A 23,089-nucleotide genomic window follows, 5' to 3' on the forward strand; every position below is an offset into this window, starting at 1 on the left:
CTGGCAGACAGGTTCAGTGCAAACTTCACCCCTCTCCCCCCCCCTAAAGGAGAGATAACTATCCCAGCGGAGTGTAGCCTCCCAGACATCTCAAATGCGCAGGTGAAAGCTGCTCTCTCTAAAGCTAAAAACACAGCATCAATGGGACCGGATGGTGTCCCCAGCTGTGTGCTACACGAGCTAAATGAGGAATTAAACCCGCACATAAGGCAGCTGTTTAATCTCGGCCTTACCACAGGATACGTGCCCAAGGAGTGGCGTACGGCAACTGTGATCCCACTCCACAAAGGCGGTGCCTCTATGGACCCTGGTAATTACCGCCCCATAAGCTTAACAAGTCTAGTCTGCAAAGCTATGAAGAGGATCATAATGGAGCTCATAAACAAAGATATAGGGGACTTGCAGACATTGGACCCGACCCAGTTTGGCTTCGTCAAGGGCAGATCATGCCTTTTGAACTTGGTCGACTTCTTCGAAACAGTCACCAAGGCCATTGATGAGGGAAAGGCAGTCCATACAGCCTACCTTGACCTTGCAAAGGCTTTCGACACAATACCCCACTCGGGTATTGTAGAAAAACTTACCAGCTTAAATGTAAACCCATATGTCACAAGATGGGTTGCAAACTGGCTTAAGGACAGAACCCACAGGGTTAGAGTTGCTGGCGCTATGTCAGACTCCAAGCCGGTCACAAGTGGTGTCCCACAGGGCTCGGTCCTTGGCCCCCTATTGTTCGGCATCTACTTCTCAGAAGTACAGGCCAACATGGGAGGACTTTGGCTGACAAAGTTTGCAGACGACTGCAAACTGGGCGCCATAGTGGAAAGTGCATCGGACACGGATATCCTTCAGAAGGGACTCACGGAAAAAGATAGCTGGTGCAAGAGCCATGGCCTGAAGTTAAACGCCAAAAAATGTATAGTCATACCCTTCGGGAAAAACAAAGTAACCCCAAGCTACCATATAGGTGGCAATCCACTAAGCACAGAAGAGGTTATCAGGGACCTGGGGACACAGGTTGACAGTGGCCTTTCTTTTGACACTCACGTTGCTAAAGTGGTTAGAAAGACCTTCTACATTGCCCACCTGATCATGAAGGGATTCACATCCAGATCTAGTGAGGTCATTGTTCCCCTGTACTCTTCACTTATCAGACCAATGATCGAGTACAATGCCCCATTCGGGATGTATCTCACCCGACATCTGCAGCAATTGGAGAGACCCCAAAAGTTCCTCACCAAAAGGATAAAGGGACTCCAAAATCTGTCATATGCTGCCAGATTGAAGAAACTCCAGCTCTATTCAGTCGCATACCGTCTGCTCAGAGGTGACATGTGCCTGACATACAAGGCCATGTCCAACCCAGAATTAATGGACATGCTCCACCTCAAAAAATCCAAATCCACCAAAACCACTAGAGCAAGTGACTTAAACCTTAGCACGGATATAAATAGGACGTGCTGGAGGGATAGATTTATCACTCAGAGACTCCCTATGCTGTGGAATAAAATCCCGGTCCATGTGAGGCAGAGCACCTCGCTGGCTCTGTTAAAGAGAAATCTTGACCTGTGGATGGGAGATCGTAGGTTTACCCCGGGAATCATGTCTGTGTCACTGCTGGACAGAGGCACAACAAACTAATGGGCACAGTATTTTTTCATATAAAGGGTGGCGTAAGCCACAAAACTTTGGGCTAGGCTTACAAATGCCTTAGGGCAGATAGCCTAGTATAAACCTATGAACCTATGAACCTATGGATAGTCTCTGATGCTTCGTGCTTTGCCACCAACCTGGAGGTGTGGGTATCTTTGATGAATATCGATACTCCCCCTCCTTTTGTGGTTTGGTCCAAGTTTTGGGGCCGAAAAGCATGGTATAAGGTATAACCTGGTAGTGCTGGGGTGCTCGCGGGAGCCCTGAACCAGGTTTCTGTTACTGCACAGATATCGATGTTCTCCATGCTAAGGAGAGTTTTGAGTGCGTGCATCTTGAGGTTTAGACTTCTGGCGTTGAGTAGCATTACTCTTAGTTTCTTATCCCTTGTGATACCTATGGAGTTTTATTCAAGTTTTATTCATTTATGTGAAGTTGTTCAATCTCGCCGTTTGTTCTTTACACGTGGGTAGCGTCCCAAGCACCCTAATCCTGGGTGGCTCATGGGAATATATTGCTGAGAACGGTGGAACCAAAGGAAGCCCTGTCCACTTTGTAATGAGTGATAAACGTATGAGGTTTGGACCAAGTAGCAGCTGCACAAATGGTGTCCAAAGGTAGACGGGCTGCGTGGGCTAAAGATGTAGAAATAGTCCTGGTAGAATGAGCTTTCACCTCACGTTCTAAAGGTTGTTTAGCTGAAGAATATACAGATTTTATACAATCAGAAATCCATTTGGACAATGTAACTTTGGATACCGACAAACCTTTCCTACTGTCTGCATAGGAAAGAAATAGTTGATCAGATTTCCTAAATTCTTTTGTTCTGTCCAAGTAAAATCTCAATTGTCTGTGAACATCAAGCTTATGTAACATGTACTCCATTCTATTAGCATGATGTCTAAAAAAAAAGTAGGAAGGTCAACAGACTGGTTCAAATTTGCCTCGAAGCAGACCTTAGGAAGAAAGGTTGGATTTGTTCTTAAAGACAATCTGTCGGGGTAAAAGACTAGATAAGGAGGCCTGATAGAAAGTGCTTGTAGTTCAAAAACTTACGCACCGAAGTAATAGCCACCAGGAAAATTGTCTTCCAAGAAAGGAACTTCAAAGCACAAGATGATGCAGGCTCAAAAGGTGGAAGAATGAGTTGAGATAGCACCAAATTCAGATTCCATGGAGTAACAGGATGTCTGATAGGTGGCCTAAGGTGATGAGTCCCTTTCAAAAAGGCTTTACATAATCTGTGGGACATAATGTTTGAACCACTGCATCCCACATGGAAGTTAGATATGGCAGCCAATTGTACCCTTATCGTAGAAGCTGCCGCACCATCGTGAAAGAGTGAAGTCAAGAATTCCAGAATACTATGAATTCGGGCAACATAGGGATAGATACCATGCTGAGAAGTCCAATGAACAAATCCCCTCCATTTGCTATTATAAAGTTTCCTGGTGGAGACTTTGTGAGAGGAAACTAAAATATGTTGAACCGCTGGAGACAAATCATGTGACCTGGCTAGGTTGGGAAGTGGTGCAGCCAAACTGTCAGTTGGAGGGAGACAAGAGAGGGATGAAGAATTCCTGACGAATGAGTCAGAAGGTCTGGCACTAGGTCCAGAACCCAAGGTTCTTCCACTTGCTATTGCTGTAGGAAGGGGAACCATATCTGCCGAGGCCAAAATGGGGCTATTAGAATAACAGTCCTTCCCAGGCTTTTGGCCTTCTGTAAGAATCTGGGGATTGGAGGGAAGGCATAAAGGAGACCCGAGGGCCAATCAAGTACAAGTGAGTCCCTTGGGCTGTCCCCCGGTGGGGGGTACAGGGCAAAGTAACTTCTACATTTGGCATTCATAGGGGATGCAAAAAGGTTGCAGCAAGGCTGGCCCCATTTGCGTAATATCCTTTCTGCCACTTGTTTTTTGAGGGACCACTCGTGAGGCAACAGAATGGCTCTGCTCAGTTTGTCCGCAATCACGATGGATGACCTGGGTATGTGCATTGCTATCAAAAAGCGCCCGGTGGATACCGCCCACTGCCAAACTCTCAGGGCCTCTCGGCATAAGGGGTAAGACTTGGTTCCCCCTTGCTTGTTGGTGTACCAGACTACCGACATGTTGTCTGTCTGTATTGCAATCGTCTCTCAAGGTAGAGAGTCATGAAAGTGTTGCAACGCTAGAAACACCGCTCTCAACTCTAGGACAGTGATGTGCAACTGAGATTCCATGTCTGACCAACTGCCTTGGACAGTTCATCCCTGAAACAGCCCTCCCCCCCACCCTATCAGAGAAGCATCCATGGTCACTGTGGCTGTGGGAGGGGGAAGTACAAATGGGCGACCTACAGTAACTTACTGGCTGTTCAACCACCAAAGAAGGTCCTTTTTGCAAGCATTTGTCAGAAGAATCTTGTGTGGCATTAGAAGCTGTTGATAAGACCACTGTGTGAATAGTAACCATTGGAGTATCCTCATGTGCATTCATCCCAGAGGAACCGCTATGAGTGTAGCTGCCATGGTGCCTAACAGCTTCAGAACCTGGAATGCCAGAACTCTCTTTTCTGTTAATAAATGGAACACTTGACTTCGCAAAGATATTACTCTTTCTTGAGGCAATCTGACCAGGGAGGTGGTGGTGTCTAGATCTGCTCCTATAAAGGAAATATGCTGCAACGGCAATAAAGCAGATTTTTCGAAATTTAAGGTTATGCCCAACCTGGAACGCAGGTTGATAGTGTAATCTATGGCGCAAATTAGTTGATGCCTGGTGGTGGCGGTGAGGAGCCAGTCATCCAGATATGGAAACACCCGGAATCCTAAATGTCTCAGGTGAACCGTGACCACTGCCATACATTTGGTGAACACTCTGGGGGCTGTGGTGAGGCCAAAGGGCAGAGCTCGGAATTGGTAGTGACTGGCCCCCAGCCGGAAACCCAAGTGATCTCTGGATGGCCTGGCCAATTTGATGTGGTAGTACGCATTCTTGAGATCTATAGAGCACATCCAATTGCCCGTTTTGAGAAACGGAAGTGTCGACTGAAGCGTGACCATCCGGAACTTTTCCTTTTTGACAAAGGTGTTTAGTTTGCTGAGGTCTAAGATGGGCCTCCAGTCCCCTGTTTTCTTTGGAACTAAAAAGAACTTGGAGTAAGTTCCAGATCCTATCTGGTCCGCCGGGACTGACTGGATGACTCTTTTTTTCTAGCAGCCTTTGAATTTCTATGGTTGCTACATTCCGCAGACTGGGTGGAACGTCTAGGATTCTTGTACGAATGGAAGGGGATTCTGAAAAGGGAATGATGTAACCTCTGGTAATTATGCTTTTTACCCAAGAATCTGTTGTAATTCCTAGCCAGACATCTGGGTATAAAGCTAAGCGGCCCCCGACTGCCTGCAGAGCAGGACGGTCAGGCCTCCTCTCAGGAGCACTGATAAGGCTTGCCAAGGAACTGCTCCCTGTCACCCTGGTTTTGCAGACCCCCTCTGCCGCCTGGGCGGCGTCTACCATTATACCTTCCTCCTCTGCCCCTGGAGGGGGATTCATTACATCTGTTCTGGAAAGCTCCTAGGGACTTTCGGAACCACATTTTTTCAACTTTCTGTCCTTTGGGTATGGTCTAGTGGGGGGTGAAAAAACGGACTTCTAAGGCAGATAGAGTCTTTCCTTCCTGCACACACCTAGTGAGTGTCTCCTTGACATTAGGCCCGAACAAGGAAGAGCCATCAAATGGGGTATTAACAAAGGAAGACTTGAAGGCTTCCGCAAAGGAGCATAAGCGCATCCAGGATTGTCTCCGCAGAGCTATCGCTGAACCTGCTGCCCGGCTCGATCCATCAGCTGCATAAGAAATGAGCCACATGGATGAGTTCACAATAGAATTAAGGGTGTTAAGCTATGCAGTTACTTTCTCAGAAACAGCATCATCTGTTTTGCCCTGTAGAGTATCTCCAAGCTCTTTGAGGAGATCTGGTTGAAGACGGGTAAAGTGGGTTAAATAGTTGAGCGATCTCATTGCAAATGTCACAGAACTTAAGATGTGTTTCCCGCATAGTCCATAGTCCAAGAGTCTTTATTAGAAGGATGAACAGAAGAAGAGGTTTCTGACATCTCTTTCTTGGTGGCCGCCGACACCACCATGGCATCAACGGGGACTCCCTTTGTAAGAAAAGACCTTCTTGAGGGGAGGTAATAAATTTGTTGGGTCTCCAAGGGACTGGTTCCATGGAATCAGTAGACCCCCACGCCCTTCGAGCAACCAAGTCCATTAATTCGTCATGAGTAATGAGTAAACCAGGAGGTGGAAGGTTGAGACCCAAAGGCCTTCAGGAGCACCGACTCATCCTCAGTAGGGGTAAGGGACTGCCAGTCACCCCTCTGCCTTAATATTTCCAGGATGTCTGCAAATGACACATCCTCAGAGGAGGACTGTGGGGACCCTTCTGATTCCTCTAAGTCAGTGTCTGATGTTAAGGATTCTTGAGGGGAAACTAAATGCCTCCTCTTGCACAGTCTCTTTCTGGGGACTTCATCAGTGGGGGCATCTAGTGAAGTCTCAGTATAGCAGGGGTCACCCAATGGGGTTACCTGAGGCTCTGGGTCTCGACGCTTGGTGGGACCTGTGGTGTAGGGATAGAACGCGGCCCTTTAGGGGAGGAAGAGGAAAGATCCGAAGAGGTAAGGTTCTTAGCAGACATGACCCTCCTCATGGCATTGAAGGCACCGGTTTCCCGACCCAAGGTATCTGCTGGTTCCAAAGAAGACTGCAACCTCCCAGGGGCCGAGACCACGGGCTCCGAATTAGAGGACGGAACCGAGCTCATCTGCGCCGAAGCCCTGAGAGGGAGAGTCGGAACCAAAGCATTGGTTCAACTCTCTCCCCCGGAATCAGCGGGAGAGTGTCGGCTCTGAGACTCTTCGATCGGAACCGAAGAAGTCAAGGTTGATGGGGCCAAGGGCACTGGAACAGGCCTCGGCTCCGAGGGTTCCACCACTATCAGATCCTCTCTTTCCAGCTCCGAAGGCTCAACTGGCCTTGGAGGAGGAGTGGAAATCATGGTGGTGGTGGGGGGGGTTGTAGGCTTTGAAGCCAGCTGGGTCGAGGCTGAAAGCAATTTGGCCAGGGCCGGGTTCACCAAAAGTCTCTGCAACACGTGGTCCACATTGATGTCAAAAAGGGTACCAGAAGAACGGGTCGAAGGAGCTGAAGAAGCCACCGACTTAAGGATCGGGGACTTTAAAACTTTCAACACCAGCTCCAACACTATGATTTGGCTCCGAGGTAAGATTTCAGTGCATGGCTCCAAAGGCTGCGGAGCCGGCGACCGAGTCTTCCCAGAGGTGCTCGGAGCAGAAGACTTGTGCTCTGATGACACCTTACTAGACTTCGACCCCTTCGAGGACTTGGATGTCTGGTCAGTCTTGCCTAATGCTTCTTGAAAATCTGGCTTCAATAGCTCTCTATCCACCAATTTCCTTCGTCTTGCTAATAAAACCCTGCCACTGAAGGAATGGCAGATAGAGCAATCTTCTTGCAAATGTAGTGGACCCAAGCAGTACACACAGGAAACATGGTTATCGGTGATGGACACCTTCTGTCCACAGTCACACCTTTTAAATCCTGATTTTTGCTTCTCAGACATTATATAAAGAAAATACACACAAATATCAGATCCCTGATAACAATATCAATAAAGTCGAAAAACTACTAAGCACCCCTTAGAAAGTTCAGATCCCTGAACTGCAAATGCCTACAAGAATTATTTGACACAAAAAAGCGTTCAAATACAACAAATCTTTGAAAAATAAGGGGATAGGGAATTAAATTTGACAGAGCCCTGTCAAGTAAATGTAACTCAAGAAAGGCTAAAGGGCTAGGAGCAACCACTCTGAATTAGAAAGACAAAAATATAATATCCAGTTAACTCACTGAACAACAAATACAAGAAATATGAGAAGTCTCACAAATATCAGATCCCTAATAGTCTAAATAAGTAATTTTAAATTATTTTAAAAATAAAAAAAGGTTACTGGCCCGACCTTCATCCGAAGATTGTGCGATTCGTTGCAGCGGCAAACTAGATCTGGGGTTGGTAGGAGAGCATCATGGGATAGGGACTGTGCCTCGAGCTACTCAAAGATCTTGAGCTTGGAAAGCGTCCGAATCCACGTGTAAAGAACAAATGTTGAGATTGAACAACTTCACATCATCAGTTTGGGACAAGAATATGATATAAAAAAACTTAAGCAGGAGGGAGTGTATAAATATTTGGGCATTGATGAAGGATCAACAATAAAACATGAGCAAATGCGAATAAAACTCTGTAAGGAATATTTTAGAAGACTTAAATTAATCCTAAAAACAGTGCTGACATCTAGGAACAAAGTTCAAGCTATAAACCATTCTGTTCTTCTTGTCCTAATTTACAATTTTGGAGTGACTTGACTGGCCCCAAAATGTGCTGGATAGATTAGACAGGAAAACAAGAAGGATGCTTCATGCTCATCAAGAGACACAAAATCATAAAATATCAGGATTTGCAGGAAGAAAGAGAGCAATGTGAAAGAAAGATACCCAGACAGTTCCAATAGTAGTAGGAACAACGTGTCTTGTAAAAAAGAATCTACAATCGTATTTAGTTATGATACCGATCCTTGTATGAATTACAGAAGGAGTCATTATTGGGCACATTGTGGGTGCTGCGAAGAGTACTTCTGGCTGACATCAAAGACTGAAACAATATTAATTTCATAAACCTTAATCATACTTTGACTTAGGAATGGGGTCCATTCCCGTCATGGTATTAGAAACCCAAAAGATTTGAAGAAATTAAAAATGGGAAAACAATGATTGTTGAGACTGTAATGTTCTGTCTTGGGGCGTTTCACCTTACCCCAACTGCCTGGCCATTGAGTTGGAATATATAAGTTTGAAGGTGTTGGGGGCTTGCTTCCCCCAAACTGGGGAGCAGAGGGCTTTTCACCTGCAAAAAAAACAGTGATGTATGCCATTGCTATGAATGGCTCAGATTTGTTTTAATTAATAGTGACTGATCAAGTCATTTCTGAGTGGTCACATTTCAAGGTGTCATAGTGGAAGTGTTTTTATCATGCACTTGCCCTATGCAATTGCATACAATGTTTAAGAATGCCATCTGAAATAATGGGTATGATTCATTAAGATACAGCAAATAAAAACAGAAATATACATGAAGAGCAGTAGCTAGGTAAACTGGCACCCTGTGCCATCCTCCAGACTGGCGCTCCCCAAAACCAAAGGAAAAAAAGCTCATTCATACTGCACAACCCTGAATAGCAGCAGTAGTTATACTTACTTGCTCCATTACAGATGATTGAATGTTTACTCATTTAAACAGCAGCAGCTGATTAAATGAATGAATGCCGCATGCTGATACTAAATTAATGCCAACAGTATATTACTGGTACCGTATTTTCATTGGCATTGCTATCAGCCCCCTAAAAGCTTGTGCCTGGGGAAGCCACTCTCTCCCTTGCCCTGCCCCACCTACATCTTTGTATACATGGCCCAGTTTTTTAACTATAGCAGATGACCATATCAGTCTTGCTAGATAAGAATAGCTAAATATAAATTTGATAAATATATGCATTCATAGGTTCATAAGTAGGTAGTAGGCTATCTGCCCAAAGGCATTTATAAGCCTAGCCGGAATGTGTTGGCTTTCGCTTCCCCCTTAGATTAGTTCCCTGTGCTTCTGTCCAGCAGAGCCATTGATGTGATCCCTGGGGTAAACTTTCCGTTTCCCATCTACTCGTCAAGGTTTCTCTTGAGGGTTAGCGGGGAGCTCTGCTAATGTAGACTGGAATCTTGTTACAGAGCATGGGAAGTCTTTGGGACAGGAATCTATCCCTCCAGCACATCCTATTTATTGTTGTGGTGCAGTTTAGATCCCTGGAGTGTTTGGCTCGAGGGGATATGGTTTTCTTTAGGTGGAGCATGTCCATCAATTCCGGGTTGGACATGGCCTTCTATGTCAGGCAGAGATCACCTCTGAGTAGGCAGTATGCAACCGATTAGAGCTGGAGTTTCTTCAGTCGAGCTGCATAGGGCATCTGCTTGATGCCAGTGATCCTCTTGGTGAGGTACCTCTGTGGTCTTTCCAGTTGTTGCAGGTGCAGGTCTGAGTTAGTGGTAGCTTAAGTAGATGTAAGAGATCTCATGACACTTACTGAAGAGTAGGTGTTATTTATCATTTATTTATATGTTCATATAAGTTACATATTATTTACATAATTACAAGCTCATTTATTTACCAGAGCAAACGCATTTTCTTTTTTTGTAACATCCTCATTATTTTATCATCCTCCCCACTCTTTTTCCATAGCCACTTTTTAATCTTGTTTATACTAGCAAAGAGCACCTCTATTTATTAAGCAAAATTTCTTTCCTACATATCCTGCTTTTGACCCAACCATTAATTCCCCTTTCTAGATATATGTCCAAAAATGTCACTTTTTTGTCACATTGGAGGCCATCAAATTGTAAACCAAACCTATTTCTCTGCAGATCATGAAAAATGTTCAACCCTCTCTTGCTCCCCGTACACAAAAACTAAATCATCTATGTACCTTTAGTATTTCATAAATGCTTCTTCATAAAATCACGACCATACAAATAATCAACTTCAAACATGCCCATCATAATGTTATCATACATGGGGGCAAAAGGTGTCCCCATTGCGGTTCCCTGCAACTGAAAGTATAATTCCACATTAAACTCAAAATAATCATTCCAAATTAAAATCAATTAATTCAGTTTCATAATATGCCAATGAACTATTACCTATAATAAATTCTAATGCATTCAGAAGCAATACATTTTTAAATTTATTTAAAAACAGATTATCTGATTTGTATAGCAATGCTTGAAATATGAATGAAAATTGTTCTACCTTATCAGGCTAATGCAACAGATCTAATTACTGATCTCACAATGAAGAACATTTCTCTGTTATGCTCTAAGTAATAAAAGTTACTGAGCTGCCTTATTAAGTGAGAGGAAACTTTAATTCCTAGTTTCACAAAACCAAAGAAAGAGATGACGAAAAATGCCAAAGTAATAAGCCATTACTAATGGACCAAGAGCATACCCTGCAATATAGAACCCATTTACCGTTGCCCTAGCCAAATAGAACTTGGCTAAAATAGCCCCCACAAGCTGAAACACACTCCATAGAGAAACCAAAAATGTTGATAAAATAGGTACATTTAGGTTATCTCCTTAAATGAAAAAAAAAACACTTGCAAGATGATGCAATTGTACCGAAATTCACCCCTCAAGAGTAGCTTTACTCCCCCCTTAGGGATTATTATCACTTATTAAGTCGCCTCACAGTAAGATGCTGTACGGTTCGATTGTCAGCTAGAGCGTCTTCTTCGTGGAGACATGCGTGAATGGGCGTACCTTCGTTGAAGGTTGTGCGTCAGGCCTGGCAAGCCGGTACGTAAAAAAAAATCAACTGCCAATCATTAGCGGACCGGAGTTCTGCTGTGGCGACCTCTAACCGGGAAAAGCCGAAAGACACAAACAAATTAAGTATATTCATAATCCAATTAAGTTCAACAGCTTGACTACTTAATATCTTGCCTACATCTAAGCAACTATTTACAACATATGTAAATAATTGCATAACTATTACCTAGTGCTCTGCTAATCGAACACAGGAGCCTCACCCAAGCTTCTTTCTATTCTTTTCTTTTGAGCAAACATTCTGCACTGTCATTCATGTAAATAAGGTTTGGGTTGATGGTTAGTGTTCGATGAATAAACATAGACACCCCAAGGATATGTAGAGGTATGTGAAATGTGTGATGCTCATTTTACTCCTAAACGTATATGTGGGTTCATATGTAAATGTGCGTTTGTGTATGTCCTCCAATGGCCTGTTACCCCATCTGGACCAAGATAATTTTCTGCCTTGTACAGAGATGGCTGTTCAGGAGAACTGCTGGCTCCTCATTATCCTGAATTGCCTAAAATGAGTACTGACTGAAGGAACAGACCAGATTTAATTTTTAGTTATTAGCCTGTATCAAAATGGAGGACCAAAATAGCTGTATGACAGTTATACTACCTGTGACAGTAGACATTCCACAGCCATTGTATACAGGCCACAGAAAACTGCTTCAGTATATTGATGTTCAATCCATATGGAAGTACAAAGTTTCCAACATAACTAAGCAGTAGGAGTTCAAAGGATGACTTTTTAGCTCAATATTAACTAATATTTTCTACTGTGAAGGCTGCTTACTGTAGTCTGTTTGCTGTTTGATACAGTTTTTGGGTTGTCTTAAAATCCAAGTGAAGTGGTTTTGCCTGTTTCTATGGGAAATGTGCTGTGCCTGTATCATTACTAGGTACTTGTAGTGAATGCAACTTTTTTTCCCCAAACAACTAAAAAGGGTTACTTGCAAATGAAAGCCATTGAACAGATCAGTGTAAATATTGTTATGTTACTGAGTTTGTAAACAGCTGAAGGACTGGCACTTTAACTTGGCTGATTATGACAGCTGTAAACAAGCTTCATCCTCCTGATTAGGGTTTGATTCTCATTACTTGGAGTCTGCACGACTGTCAGAAAGTCACTAAAGTAGCGGGAAGCTCCAGGATCACCCATGAAAACAAACACGTAGAGCTAATAAGTCCTACCCAGCTAACAAAGTCTAAAAAAATGCAGTAATAATCATCTGTAAATCTAGATAGTATGTAGTCCTTTGTAATAATCTCAGTACCTGAGAATGAGGAGAAATAATCTCAGTACCTGAGTATGAGGAGATATGTTTCTTGCACCGGACTTTCTGCTTTTATTGTTGTCTGTCCCACAAGTCAAATGCCACTAGCCTTGTTTATTCAATTGCCAGCTGGACTGGCCCTTGACTGTGGCAATGCACTTTATAATCGCCTGCAAATTGCCTCCTGGGTTAAGTTTGGCAACTAACAATCCTTAATTATTTGGTAGGCTACTTTTTTTAAATAGCTTAAGATACTCCCGATTCAACTTTAGCATGCGAAAAATATCACATAAATGTATAAATTCACTTTCAAATGTTCATATTTTTCAAAAGGAGGGTATCCTCATACCTCCATGGAGATAAAGGACTTTTCTGCCCTCTCACAAATTCTAAATGCATGCCCTGTTCCACACAATATGGCACAAACCAAGTAGTACAGAGTTTCCCCTCTTTATTCCTTTCACATTTGAAGCCGAAGTGGTGCAGCGGTTAGCACTGTTGCCTCACAGCAAGAGGTTCTCCTGTTCGATTATCGGCTGGAGCTCCTTCTGTGTGGAGTCTGCATGTCCTCCCCGCGGTCGAGTAACGTTAAAGACATGCAGGTAGGTGTGAGCGTGAATGGGTGTGCCTTCGTTCAAGGCTGGGCATCGGGCTGGCAACTCGGCACCGTAAAAACCACTGCCAATCATGAGTGGACCGGAGCTCCGCTGTGGCGACCCTTAACTGGGAAAAGCTGTTCAATTAAACAATATAACCAACAAACAGAAATCAAAGAACGCCAGTTCCTTCAGTATCTTGGGAACCTGTTCACCAACCAGCTATGGTAAAATTCCTTGAAAATTCTTTACAGAACGCTAGGCTGCCAACTTGCAATAAAAACTCTGTTTAATTAACATCAAAGTTAAGTGCTTTCACTCACATCACAGTAAGCTTCACCAGAACCACAAAAAGTGAACTGACACACACATTCAAATTTTTTTTTTGGCGCCATAAAAGTTAATGCAACAGGAAAACGGTCAGGTCTAAGTCTATGTTTAAACAAAACTAAACCAATAATAATCTGTAAAGTCTTAAAAATGTCATAATTGCCAATAATAATAAATAAAACACCTCAAAATTTTTTTTTAAAAAATCTACTAACTAGATAATATCAAGTCAATGCTAACAAAGGTTTCATAGATAAAAAATCATTAAGTCCAGGTGGGGTAGAGGCATCAGTAAATATTTGCCAAAATAATTCCTTGCAAGACAATAGTCCCTTAAAATTACCCCCCTTGGGATCTATAACAACACTGTCCAATATTGCAAATTTGAAGAAATGCCCTTCACCACACTTGTTGATATGTCTCTATAAGGCATTCTTACCATCCTTAGTTTTAATACTGTAAAGATGCGAATAAATACGTTTATTTAATTTTCTTTCTGTTTTACCTATGTAATATCCCGAACAAGCCATAAATTTGGCAATATATATAACCATTTTAGTTTGACAATTTCCATACTTGGGTCTAATTTTTGTGTGGGTAACATTCTCTAAAATAATCTTTTCAACCTCATATAGAGCTACACTATTTACACACACCACATCTTGCTGTGTGTTTGTTATTGTCAGCTCTACACCAATATCATCTCTCTAAATAGTTCTTAATATTTCTTCCCACTTTGTTAACAAAGTGGGGGCCACTGCCCAACACTTGAGGCAATATCGTGATCTGCAAGAATGATATTCCAATTGTTTTTAAATATATTCATAATTTTCCCTAGGAATGGGCCATACTCCAAGATACATACACTCCTGAAAGTGGTGTCATTTTTTGTTATGATGTCATGTTTAAAAGTCGATCCGTCACTATTGTTATTAATAATATTGTTAGACATCATATTATTATATTTATAATTATAACCTAATAGGGGTTTATACTTACCACCCCATTCACTAGTAAAGTATTTACTGATTTTTGACATCAAGTGTATTTGACTAGCGTATACATGAAAAATATCAAATATTATGCTAGGTACCTGGATGACATCCATATCTTATGGGATGGTGGTCTAACAGCCTTAGAATTATTCCTGAATTACATCAATCACAGTAGTAATTATCTTAAATTTACATATTCTAAGAATTACTGTGGTGTCCCTTATCTTGACACTCTTGTTTCTAAATGTGAGAATGTATTTAAATCCAGAATATATCGGAATACATTTTCAAATAGTTATCTAGAATTTTCTAGTAACCATCCTAAAAAACTATTTCTTAATATATACAAAGGGCAACTCATCCGTGTAATTAGGATGACATCTGAACACCTGGAGATGTTAGAGGAGGTATCTTATATTACGTCCCTATTTACGGAAAGAGGTTATGACAGTGGTTTGATGTCATTTTCCTGTTGCGGTTTTTTTTTTTTTTGGCGCCAAAAAAGTTACCTGAATGTGTGTCAGTTCGCTTTTTGTGGTTCTGATGAAGCTTACTGTGATGTAAGTGAAAGCGCTTAACTTTGATGTTAATTAAACAGAGTTTTTATTGCAAGTTGGCAGCCTAGCGTTCTGTAAAGATTTTTCAAGGATTTTTATTATAGCTGGTTGGTGAACAGGTTCCCAAGATACTGAAGGAACTGGCGTTCTTTGATTTCTGTTAACTGGGAAAAGCCAGAAGTCTTGTTTTATTCCTTTCACATATTTAAATGTGAAAGACTGCAGTTATAATGGTTCTTTCAGAATAATGCCCATGGCTCACCTCCTTTTCTTCCATCTTCAACACACCAATAGTGATAGTTGTTTGTGTAAATGATAGATGGATAGACAGACAGACAGATAGATAGATAGATAGATAGATAGATAGATAGATAGATAGATAGATAGATAGAGATAGATAGATAGATAAAAATAGCATATTAAGGTTGTGTCCTGTCTCTTGGAAGAGTTCATCAAAAGAACATAATACACTCCAAAATGCTTTGTTTATAGACTTACTACTCACCAAACTTCAGAGCAGATCTGGAACAGTCACTTCTTATTTTACTTTGCATTCCATCAGGGATCATCTGAAGTCCAACCGAATCTTGAAATCTAGCAAACAGAAGCAACCATTATATTCCTTTAGAACTGCTATAAGATTAAGTCTTTACTGTCTTTAGTGCTCCCACTAGAAAATAATGTTACATTACCTAGAAAATATGCAAATACTACATTACTTAGAGCAGTATATAAAATAAGCATCTTCTTTCTGTTATTATACTGGATTTATCTGAAGGTTAGACTTTAACATTTGTTTTGTCTGACATTATTTTTTATTACTGCACATGAACAGCAGAGTCACCCATGCAATGCACGTCTTTAATGTATCTTAGTTCAATGAATTTTTGTCTTCCTGTTGCTGCAATAGTTTTATATAAATTAATCAATATTTTTTTCTTTAGCAAGGCAAGGCCTTAATATAAACGATGTTGACATGTTCTGTTGAAAATTCATCTAAAGCCCTGCCAACATCTTTTCCAGAGCAGTCTTTCATTATTCAGATAATTTTTCAGAGAAAAATATGGGCTTTCTGCCCTGGAAAATGACAACTACTACTCTGCATAAAGGTGGAAACCCCACAAATCATGAGCTAAAGACTTCTTTCTACAGCCTCTCAATGTATTAGAAGTACTTATTCACAACAGAGCACTTTATCAGTAGAGCTTACATAAATCCACCCAGTAAGGGGTTCTTTAAAATGTCACAATACTTTTTAGCTGGTGCCTATCAGGAGAAGAATTGTATAGACCAAGCATTTTGGGCATCAACTGTGGTGCGTAGTATCATCTAGACAGGAGAGCACAGATAAAAGATCACGTGTTGTGTCAGTGAGCCACTAGATGGTCTAAAAACTGGCTCTAGATGATTCGGTTGTATTGATTAATGTTACCAAAAATGGGCATGAAATGGGCATGGGTATTTGCTGGTGATAAGTGGGTTGAGGACCCAGCCTACTCTGACCTACACCAAGGATCCATGCTAATAGTGGGAAGATTATATGTGCCTCTGTTTACCAGTTTGTGCCCACAATAAAGCCCAGCAGCCCTGGTTCAATAAGCTACTGGCCAGCTGGTGTTAACTTGCCAAAAAATTAAATAAGGATTGCTATACAATAGAGGTTCACTAACAGGACATAGCTCATAGATTGGTAGTGGATGACATGATGGTAAAGAGGAGGGTGAACATCCTATGTAACCAGGAGACAAGATGGAAGGGCAGTGTAGCAAAGCCACTTGGATTGGGAGCCAGAGTCTACTATTCAGGAGGAAGACAGACTAGAAATGATGTAGAAATTAAGGTGAAGGAGAGGCTTCTGATGACAGTGAGTGATGTCATCAGAATTAGTGACAGGCTCATGTCAATCAGACGCCAGTGTAAAGATAAGGTAGTATTTATAATCTCAGCCTATGCCTCACAGCAGGGTTGTGACAGTGAGGAAAAGAGTGCATTCAGATAGCACTTGCAGGACCTACTAGATAAAGCAGAACAACATAAGTTTGTGGTGATAATGAATGACCTAAATGCATATATCGAGACAGACAGTATGGGTCTGCATCAGTGGGACAACAGCAATAAAAGAGGAGAGACCATTCTAGACTTCTCTCTGGTTAATTGCTTGATGGTGGCCAACACATGGTTCATCAAGACAATCACAAGACCACATACAAGAGTGGCCAACTTGCAACTCAAGCATTTGGGTAGAATCAGCAATTGCAAAGTCATATCCAGTGAAACAATTGATCCACAGTATAATCCATTGGTTGCCACAATCAACTGAAATCAATGGTCAGAGGTGGCTTTAAGGTCAACAGAGATTAAACTGAAGACCTGAAAGTTGACTGGAGAGAATGCACAAGAGTTTCAAGAATAACTCAGGGTTCTGGAAACTCAGGAAGAAGATGAAATATCTGGAGCAGAAGAAGAATGGCAGCGGTTCAAAACAGTATGTGTGAGGGCAGAGGACTACAGAACAGATATGTGGCTGATCCAAGTATGGAAATAAGGTACATGAGGAAAGCTGGTAGTCGAATGCAGAAATCTAGCCAGTCATCAAAAGAAAGAAGGACTGCAGGAAAAAGTGGGAGACAGAAAAGACAGACCAAGCAAGGAAGGAATGCTGGCTGGTTAACAAAGAGGCTACGACAGGAGTTGGAATAGCAAAGAACAAAGCATCACAGGCACTCTACTAACTTCTGAAAAATGACTCAGTAGATGGTGCAAAGAAACCTCAGGTTGCAAGGTAAAGACAGAAAGGTACAGAGGATAGTCAGATACCCCTCATAAGTGTATCCAGCAACAACCTGCTCACGAGTCCATGGGACAACAAAGGTAACTGGAAAGAGTAATTCCAGCACTTCAGAATAAAGAAAACCCCACAGAAGCTGTACTGCCCCAGACATAGACTACAATGAAAAAAAAAAAAAAAAAAAGAGGATTTCCCCCCTCGAAGACATAAGGTCAGCACGAAGGAAAATGAAGTCAGGGAAAGCAGCAAGCTGAGATGAGGGCACAGCAGATATGATCAAGATTTTGGCTTAAATGGGGAGAAATGGCTCCTGGTGGTGCTCATGGCATTATGGAGAGAAAGGCATATCCCATGTGACTGCAGAATAAGCATACTAGTGCCAGTATGCAATAACAAAGAGGACATTTACAACTGTGGAAAGTACACAGGTATCAAACTCCTGTCACACTACATGAAAGTTCAGGAGAGGGTGACTGATAAACGAATATGCATAGTAGTAGAAAAAAAAGATGAGAAATAAGCAGTTTGGGTTCAGACAAGGATGCAGCACAACCGAACTGATATTTGCAGTGAGAAAGATAGTTGAGAAGAAGCTAGCAAAGAGGAAAGAGTCTAAATGGACATTCCTAGACTTGGAGAAAACATATGACAAGGTCCTAAGAAAGCTGGCCTGGGCAGTTTTGCAGTGATTTAAAATTCCAGAAACACTGGTAGAATTAATGCAAGCTATGCACAAGGACCATCAATTACAAACAGGGTTCGGTCTCCCAGTGGAGCTCCCAATGCAAGTCGATGTGCATCAGAATTCAGCTCTGAAAGCACTGCTTTTCATACTGATGATTGACTATATTAGCAAACAGACTGGAGTTTACAGATCAAAAGAGTTCCTATATGCAGATGATGTGGCATTACAGACAGACTGTGTAAGAACTTCAACAAAGGATAGGGGAATGAAATGCAAAACTGAAAGCACATGTGATGAAACAGAGTACAGATAAGACAGTTATAATGGTAAAATATAGGGGAATCAGAAAAAGCTGAGAACTAAGATAGAAAGGAAAATAATGGAACAGGTTAACAGATTCAAGAATCTGGAAAGGATGGCGGAGATAAAAAAAAGTCTGAATAAGGGTGTTAAACCTAGAATCAGATGGGCTGCAGCCATAGGGCAAAATGTGTCAGAGTAGTCTATAACAGAATGTCAAAGAAGCTGAAAAGTAAAGATGTATAAATCAGTGGTGCAACCGGTACTACTGTATGGTACAAATGTCTGGGTAGTAAAGACAGAGCAATTCAGGAAGCTAGAGAATTGCCTTAGATGGGTGGCATGATGCACACTGTGGGGCAGATGAAAAAACGAGGACATCAGTGCAGAAGCCAAAGTAGATTCAATTGCAGAGAAAGTCAAATAGGACAGATTACAGTGGTTCAGGCATGTGCACAAAAGCATAAGACAAACTGGCGAAGAAGATCTGGAAAAGACAGGAAGAAGGCAAGAGGAAACAAAGGTGTCCAGCAAAGAGATGGATGGTTTGTGTGAGAGAAGGCCTGGAAAATCAGGCATGACTGTCAAAGAAGGTATGAGAGTGGAACTGAACTGACATGACACCTTGACCCAGTAAAAAATGGGAAAAAGGGGATTGTTCGTAATGATTATAATGAGACCATCTTTGAATCATTACACTGTCAGCAATCTAAATGAAAGAAAGTATCTGTTAAATACATTCATCCAGCATGATTACAGATGTCATGGCACTGATACTTTACTAGTCAAGATCAAGGGTCACATTCTCAAAGCAAGACTTTGGGCCAGCCAGCCACATGCATTTCCTTAGACCTATCAGAGACCTTTAAGGAAGTCTTTCACCAAGTTTTCTCTACATAATACAGACCCATATGGTCCTCTTGTTTGTGTATTTGTCATTTACATGGCAAACTGCAAACAGTTGCTAAACTGACAGCTGATCCTAGAAGAACTTTCTTCAGTTGATTCTAGAGTACCACCAAAGCTCCATACTGGGATCATAGCTATTGATCAATACCTTTGTTAAAACTCCCCAAAGAAGCATCTTGAAATATGTGAGTGTCACTGTCCTCTACTGCTGAGGAATGCATTCCTAGATAACTAGAAAAGGACTTCAGAAAGATACCCAGTATTTGGAGACCAGATTAAGAGGCATTTTAGACAAACAAAAGTTCAAAAGCACTTTGCAAATTTTTGTAAAACAGGCAGACCTTGGAACACCTTTTTCTCTAACCTGCATAAAATTAAGGAAAGACAAGCACCTGAGTGGGTCTTTCCCCATCAGCTAAGAGGAAAGTCCAGCTGAAGTTTCCCTCATTTCAGCAAAATGACAGTTATTTGTAATAGCAGTCATATATAATTTCATTTGGTGAAATGGTGAGTAGGATCATCTTGTGACCCTTTGTCAGTCATTTATTTAATTTATTTATTTATTTTACATTTGTTAACCGGGCTAGTCTAGCTGGATATATGTCCGTTTACAGTAGAGGCCCGGGAAGAAAAGCTCCACTATAAACACTAAAAATAAGAAAACAGTTCTAAATCTAAACAAGATAATAAGGATTATAAACAACACTGAATGTAGTGGTAACAGAAAAATTAAATGAGAAGTTATGTACCTACCATAACGTTCCATGTTAGTTGTCTTCTCTCGCCTTCTTTCTTGCTTGATGGGTTTGGAGCCGATCCTCGGCTCCGACTCGGCACTTGCTAAGCTCGAGAGTCACTTTTACCAGCTCAAGGCAGCCCCATATCCCATGATGCAAGGCGGTAAGTACCCAGATCTCATTTGTTGTCTATAGGCAATAACACCTAGCATAAAAAAAAAAAAAAAAAAAAAAACTTCCCAAAGGAAGAAAGAAGGAGAGAAAAGCCTGAAGGATGGTTTTGGAGGACCAGCACTGTATGGTCTTAAGAAAACATTCTTCCATGTAGAGAGAAAAGGTCTGTCCAGGCCAGGGGGAAGGAGGGAGGGTCGCAAGAAAGAAGGCGAGAGAAGACAACTAACATGGAACGTTATGGTAGGTACATAACTTCTCAATGTTAAGTTGTCAATCTCGCCTTCATTCTTGCTTGATGGGACTGCGTCCCTAGCACCTCTATCCTGGGTGGCTCAATGGAACAGACTCTTGAGAACTGTAGAGCCAAAACTGGCTCTGTCCCTGGAGGCCAAATCCAATTTGTAATGAGAAACAAAGGTATGAGGAGTGGCCCAAGTGGCTGCTGCACAAATAGTGTCTAATGGAAATCTAGCTTGAAAAGCTGTGGAAGTGGCTAAGCTTCTGGTTGAATGCACTTTCGGTTTCGAGCACAGCTGTTTTCCCCTGAGCTGATAAATTTCAGAGATGACAGAAGAAAGCCATCTAGATAAGGTCACTTTTGAGACAGGAAGGCCTTTTTTGTTATCAGCATAAGAAACAAAGAGTTGATCGGATTTTCTGAATTGTTTTGTTCTGTCCAAATAATATCTGAGTTGGCGGTGAACATCAAGATAATGTAACTTTTGTTCCGATCTGTTTGAGTAGTTTGGGAAAAATACAGGAAGATCAATAGCCTGATTCAAATTACTCTTTGAGGCGACCTTAGGCAAAAAGGTCGGATTAGTTCTCAATGATACTCTGTCTCGGTGGAAGACTAAATAGGGGGGGCGAACAGAGAGAGCATGAAGTTCAGATACCCTCCTAGCCGAAGTAATAGCAACCAGGAATAAAGTTTTCCATGAAAGAAATTTCAGGGAACAAGAAACAGCTGGCTCGAAGGGAGGAAGAATCAAGGATGTCAGCACTAAATTTAGGTCTCATTGAGGAGGAGGACTCCTGATTGGAGGTTTCAGGAGAAAAATTCCTTTTAAGAAGGCTCTACAAAGCCTGTGGGACATAATGTTGTGATCTGCGAACCCGACATGAAAGTTCGAGATAGCAGCCAACTGAACTTTGACCGTGGAGGAAGAGGAGCCCGCGTGAAAGATTTCCGCTAAGAAATCCAAAACTGTTTGTACTGGAGCAGTAAAGGGATCAATATTTTTGGCTTTTGCCCAATAAGAAAAACGTTTCCATTTGCTAGTATAAATCCTCCTAGTAGAGGATTTTAAGGAAGCTACTATGATGTCTCTAACAGGATTAGAGATCATAGGAAGCCTGGCTAAGGAAGGAAGTGGAGCAACCAAGCTGTGAGGTTGAGAGAAGGGATAGACCGGTGCAGCTGACCCGATTGGTGAATCAGAAGGTCTGGCACTGGGTCCAGATGCCACGGCTGCACCAAAAGGTGACGATGTAGGAACGGAAACCAAATCTATCGAGGCCAATAGGGAGCAATGAGAATCATTTTGGCTCTCAAAACGGTGGCTTTATGGAGTACTTGTGGAATCAGAGGAAAAGGAGGAAAGGCATAAAGAAGTCCCTGGGGCCAATCCTGGGTTAGAGCGTCTCTGGGGGGATGGCCTGGCAGTGGGAAGAGAGAAGAAGTCTGGGCATTTGCTGTTTTGGGGAGTAGCAAAAAGATCGCAACATGGGCGGCCCCATTCTAGAAAAATCTATTCCACTATAGATTGTTTGAGAGACCACTCGTGAGGCATGAGAATAGCTCTGCTCAATCTGTCCGCTAAAATGTTGGTTTTCCCAGGGATATGCGTTGCTACCAGAAACCGATGAGAGGAGATTGCCCATTGCCAAAGTCTGAGAGCTTCTCGACACAAGGGGTAGGACTTGGTTCCGCCCTGTTTGTTGATATACCATACTACAGACATGTTGTCTGTGTGGACTGCAATTGTCCCCAAGGGAAGAAAGTCGTTGAGGGCTTGCAACGTTAAAAGCACTGCTCTCATCTCTAGGACATTTATGTGCAGGTGGTATTCGAACGGTTGCCACGTCCCATGAATCATCCTGCCCTGATAATGACCTCCCCACCCGATCAGGGAGGCGTCCGTAGTGACAGTGGCTACCGGGGCTGGGGGTACAAAGGGTCTGCCTTGGTGAACCTGGGGAGAAGTAATCCACCATGAAAGATGATTCCTGCAAATCTGTCACCAGTATTTGGTGACGCATCGGAAGTTGTTGGTAAGACCATTGAGTGAACAACATCCACTGAAGCAGGCGCATATAGAAGTGGGCCAGGGGAAGAAGGGTAATGGCCGCAGCCATGAGGCCCAACACCTTTAGAACCATTCTGGCTTGTACTTTCTTGCTGGCTAGGATGATTCTCACGTGACTTTGAATGTCTGAGATTCTTTGATCTGTGAGGGTAGCTGACATCCGAACAGTGTTTAAGTTTGCGCCTATGAAAGTAATAGGCAGGGCAATAAGGAGGATTTTTCGTAGTTGATCGAAATTCCCAATTGAGTGCAAAGATTTATTGTGTAATCCCTGGCTTGAAGAAGTTGATGCCT

The 23,089-nt window shown here is 42.2% G+C and overlaps 1 protein-coding gene across 1 annotated transcript in view; it reads right to left on the reverse strand.

Moving 5' to 3' along the window:
* SPO11 (SPO11 initiator of meiotic double stranded breaks) overlaps nt 1–23,089 on the reverse strand; it is a 1,671,983-nt gene that overhangs the window by 1,436,609 nt on the left and 212,285 nt on the right. Inside the window, exon 5 of the mRNA XM_044090058.1 lies at nt 15,399–15,487. Within this exon, the coding sequence (XP_043945993.1) occupies nt 15,399–15,487 (89 nt within the window). The remainder of the gene's footprint in view (nt 1–15,398; nt 15,488–23,089) is intronic.

The sequence above is a fragment of the Protopterus annectens genome, chromosome 12.part0 (assembly GCF_019279795.1).
Source record: "Protopterus annectens isolate FY-2018-M chromosome 12.part0, PAN1.0, whole genome shotgun sequence".
NCBI lineage: Eukaryota > Metazoa > Chordata > Ceratodontiformes > Protopteridae > Protopterus > Protopterus annectens.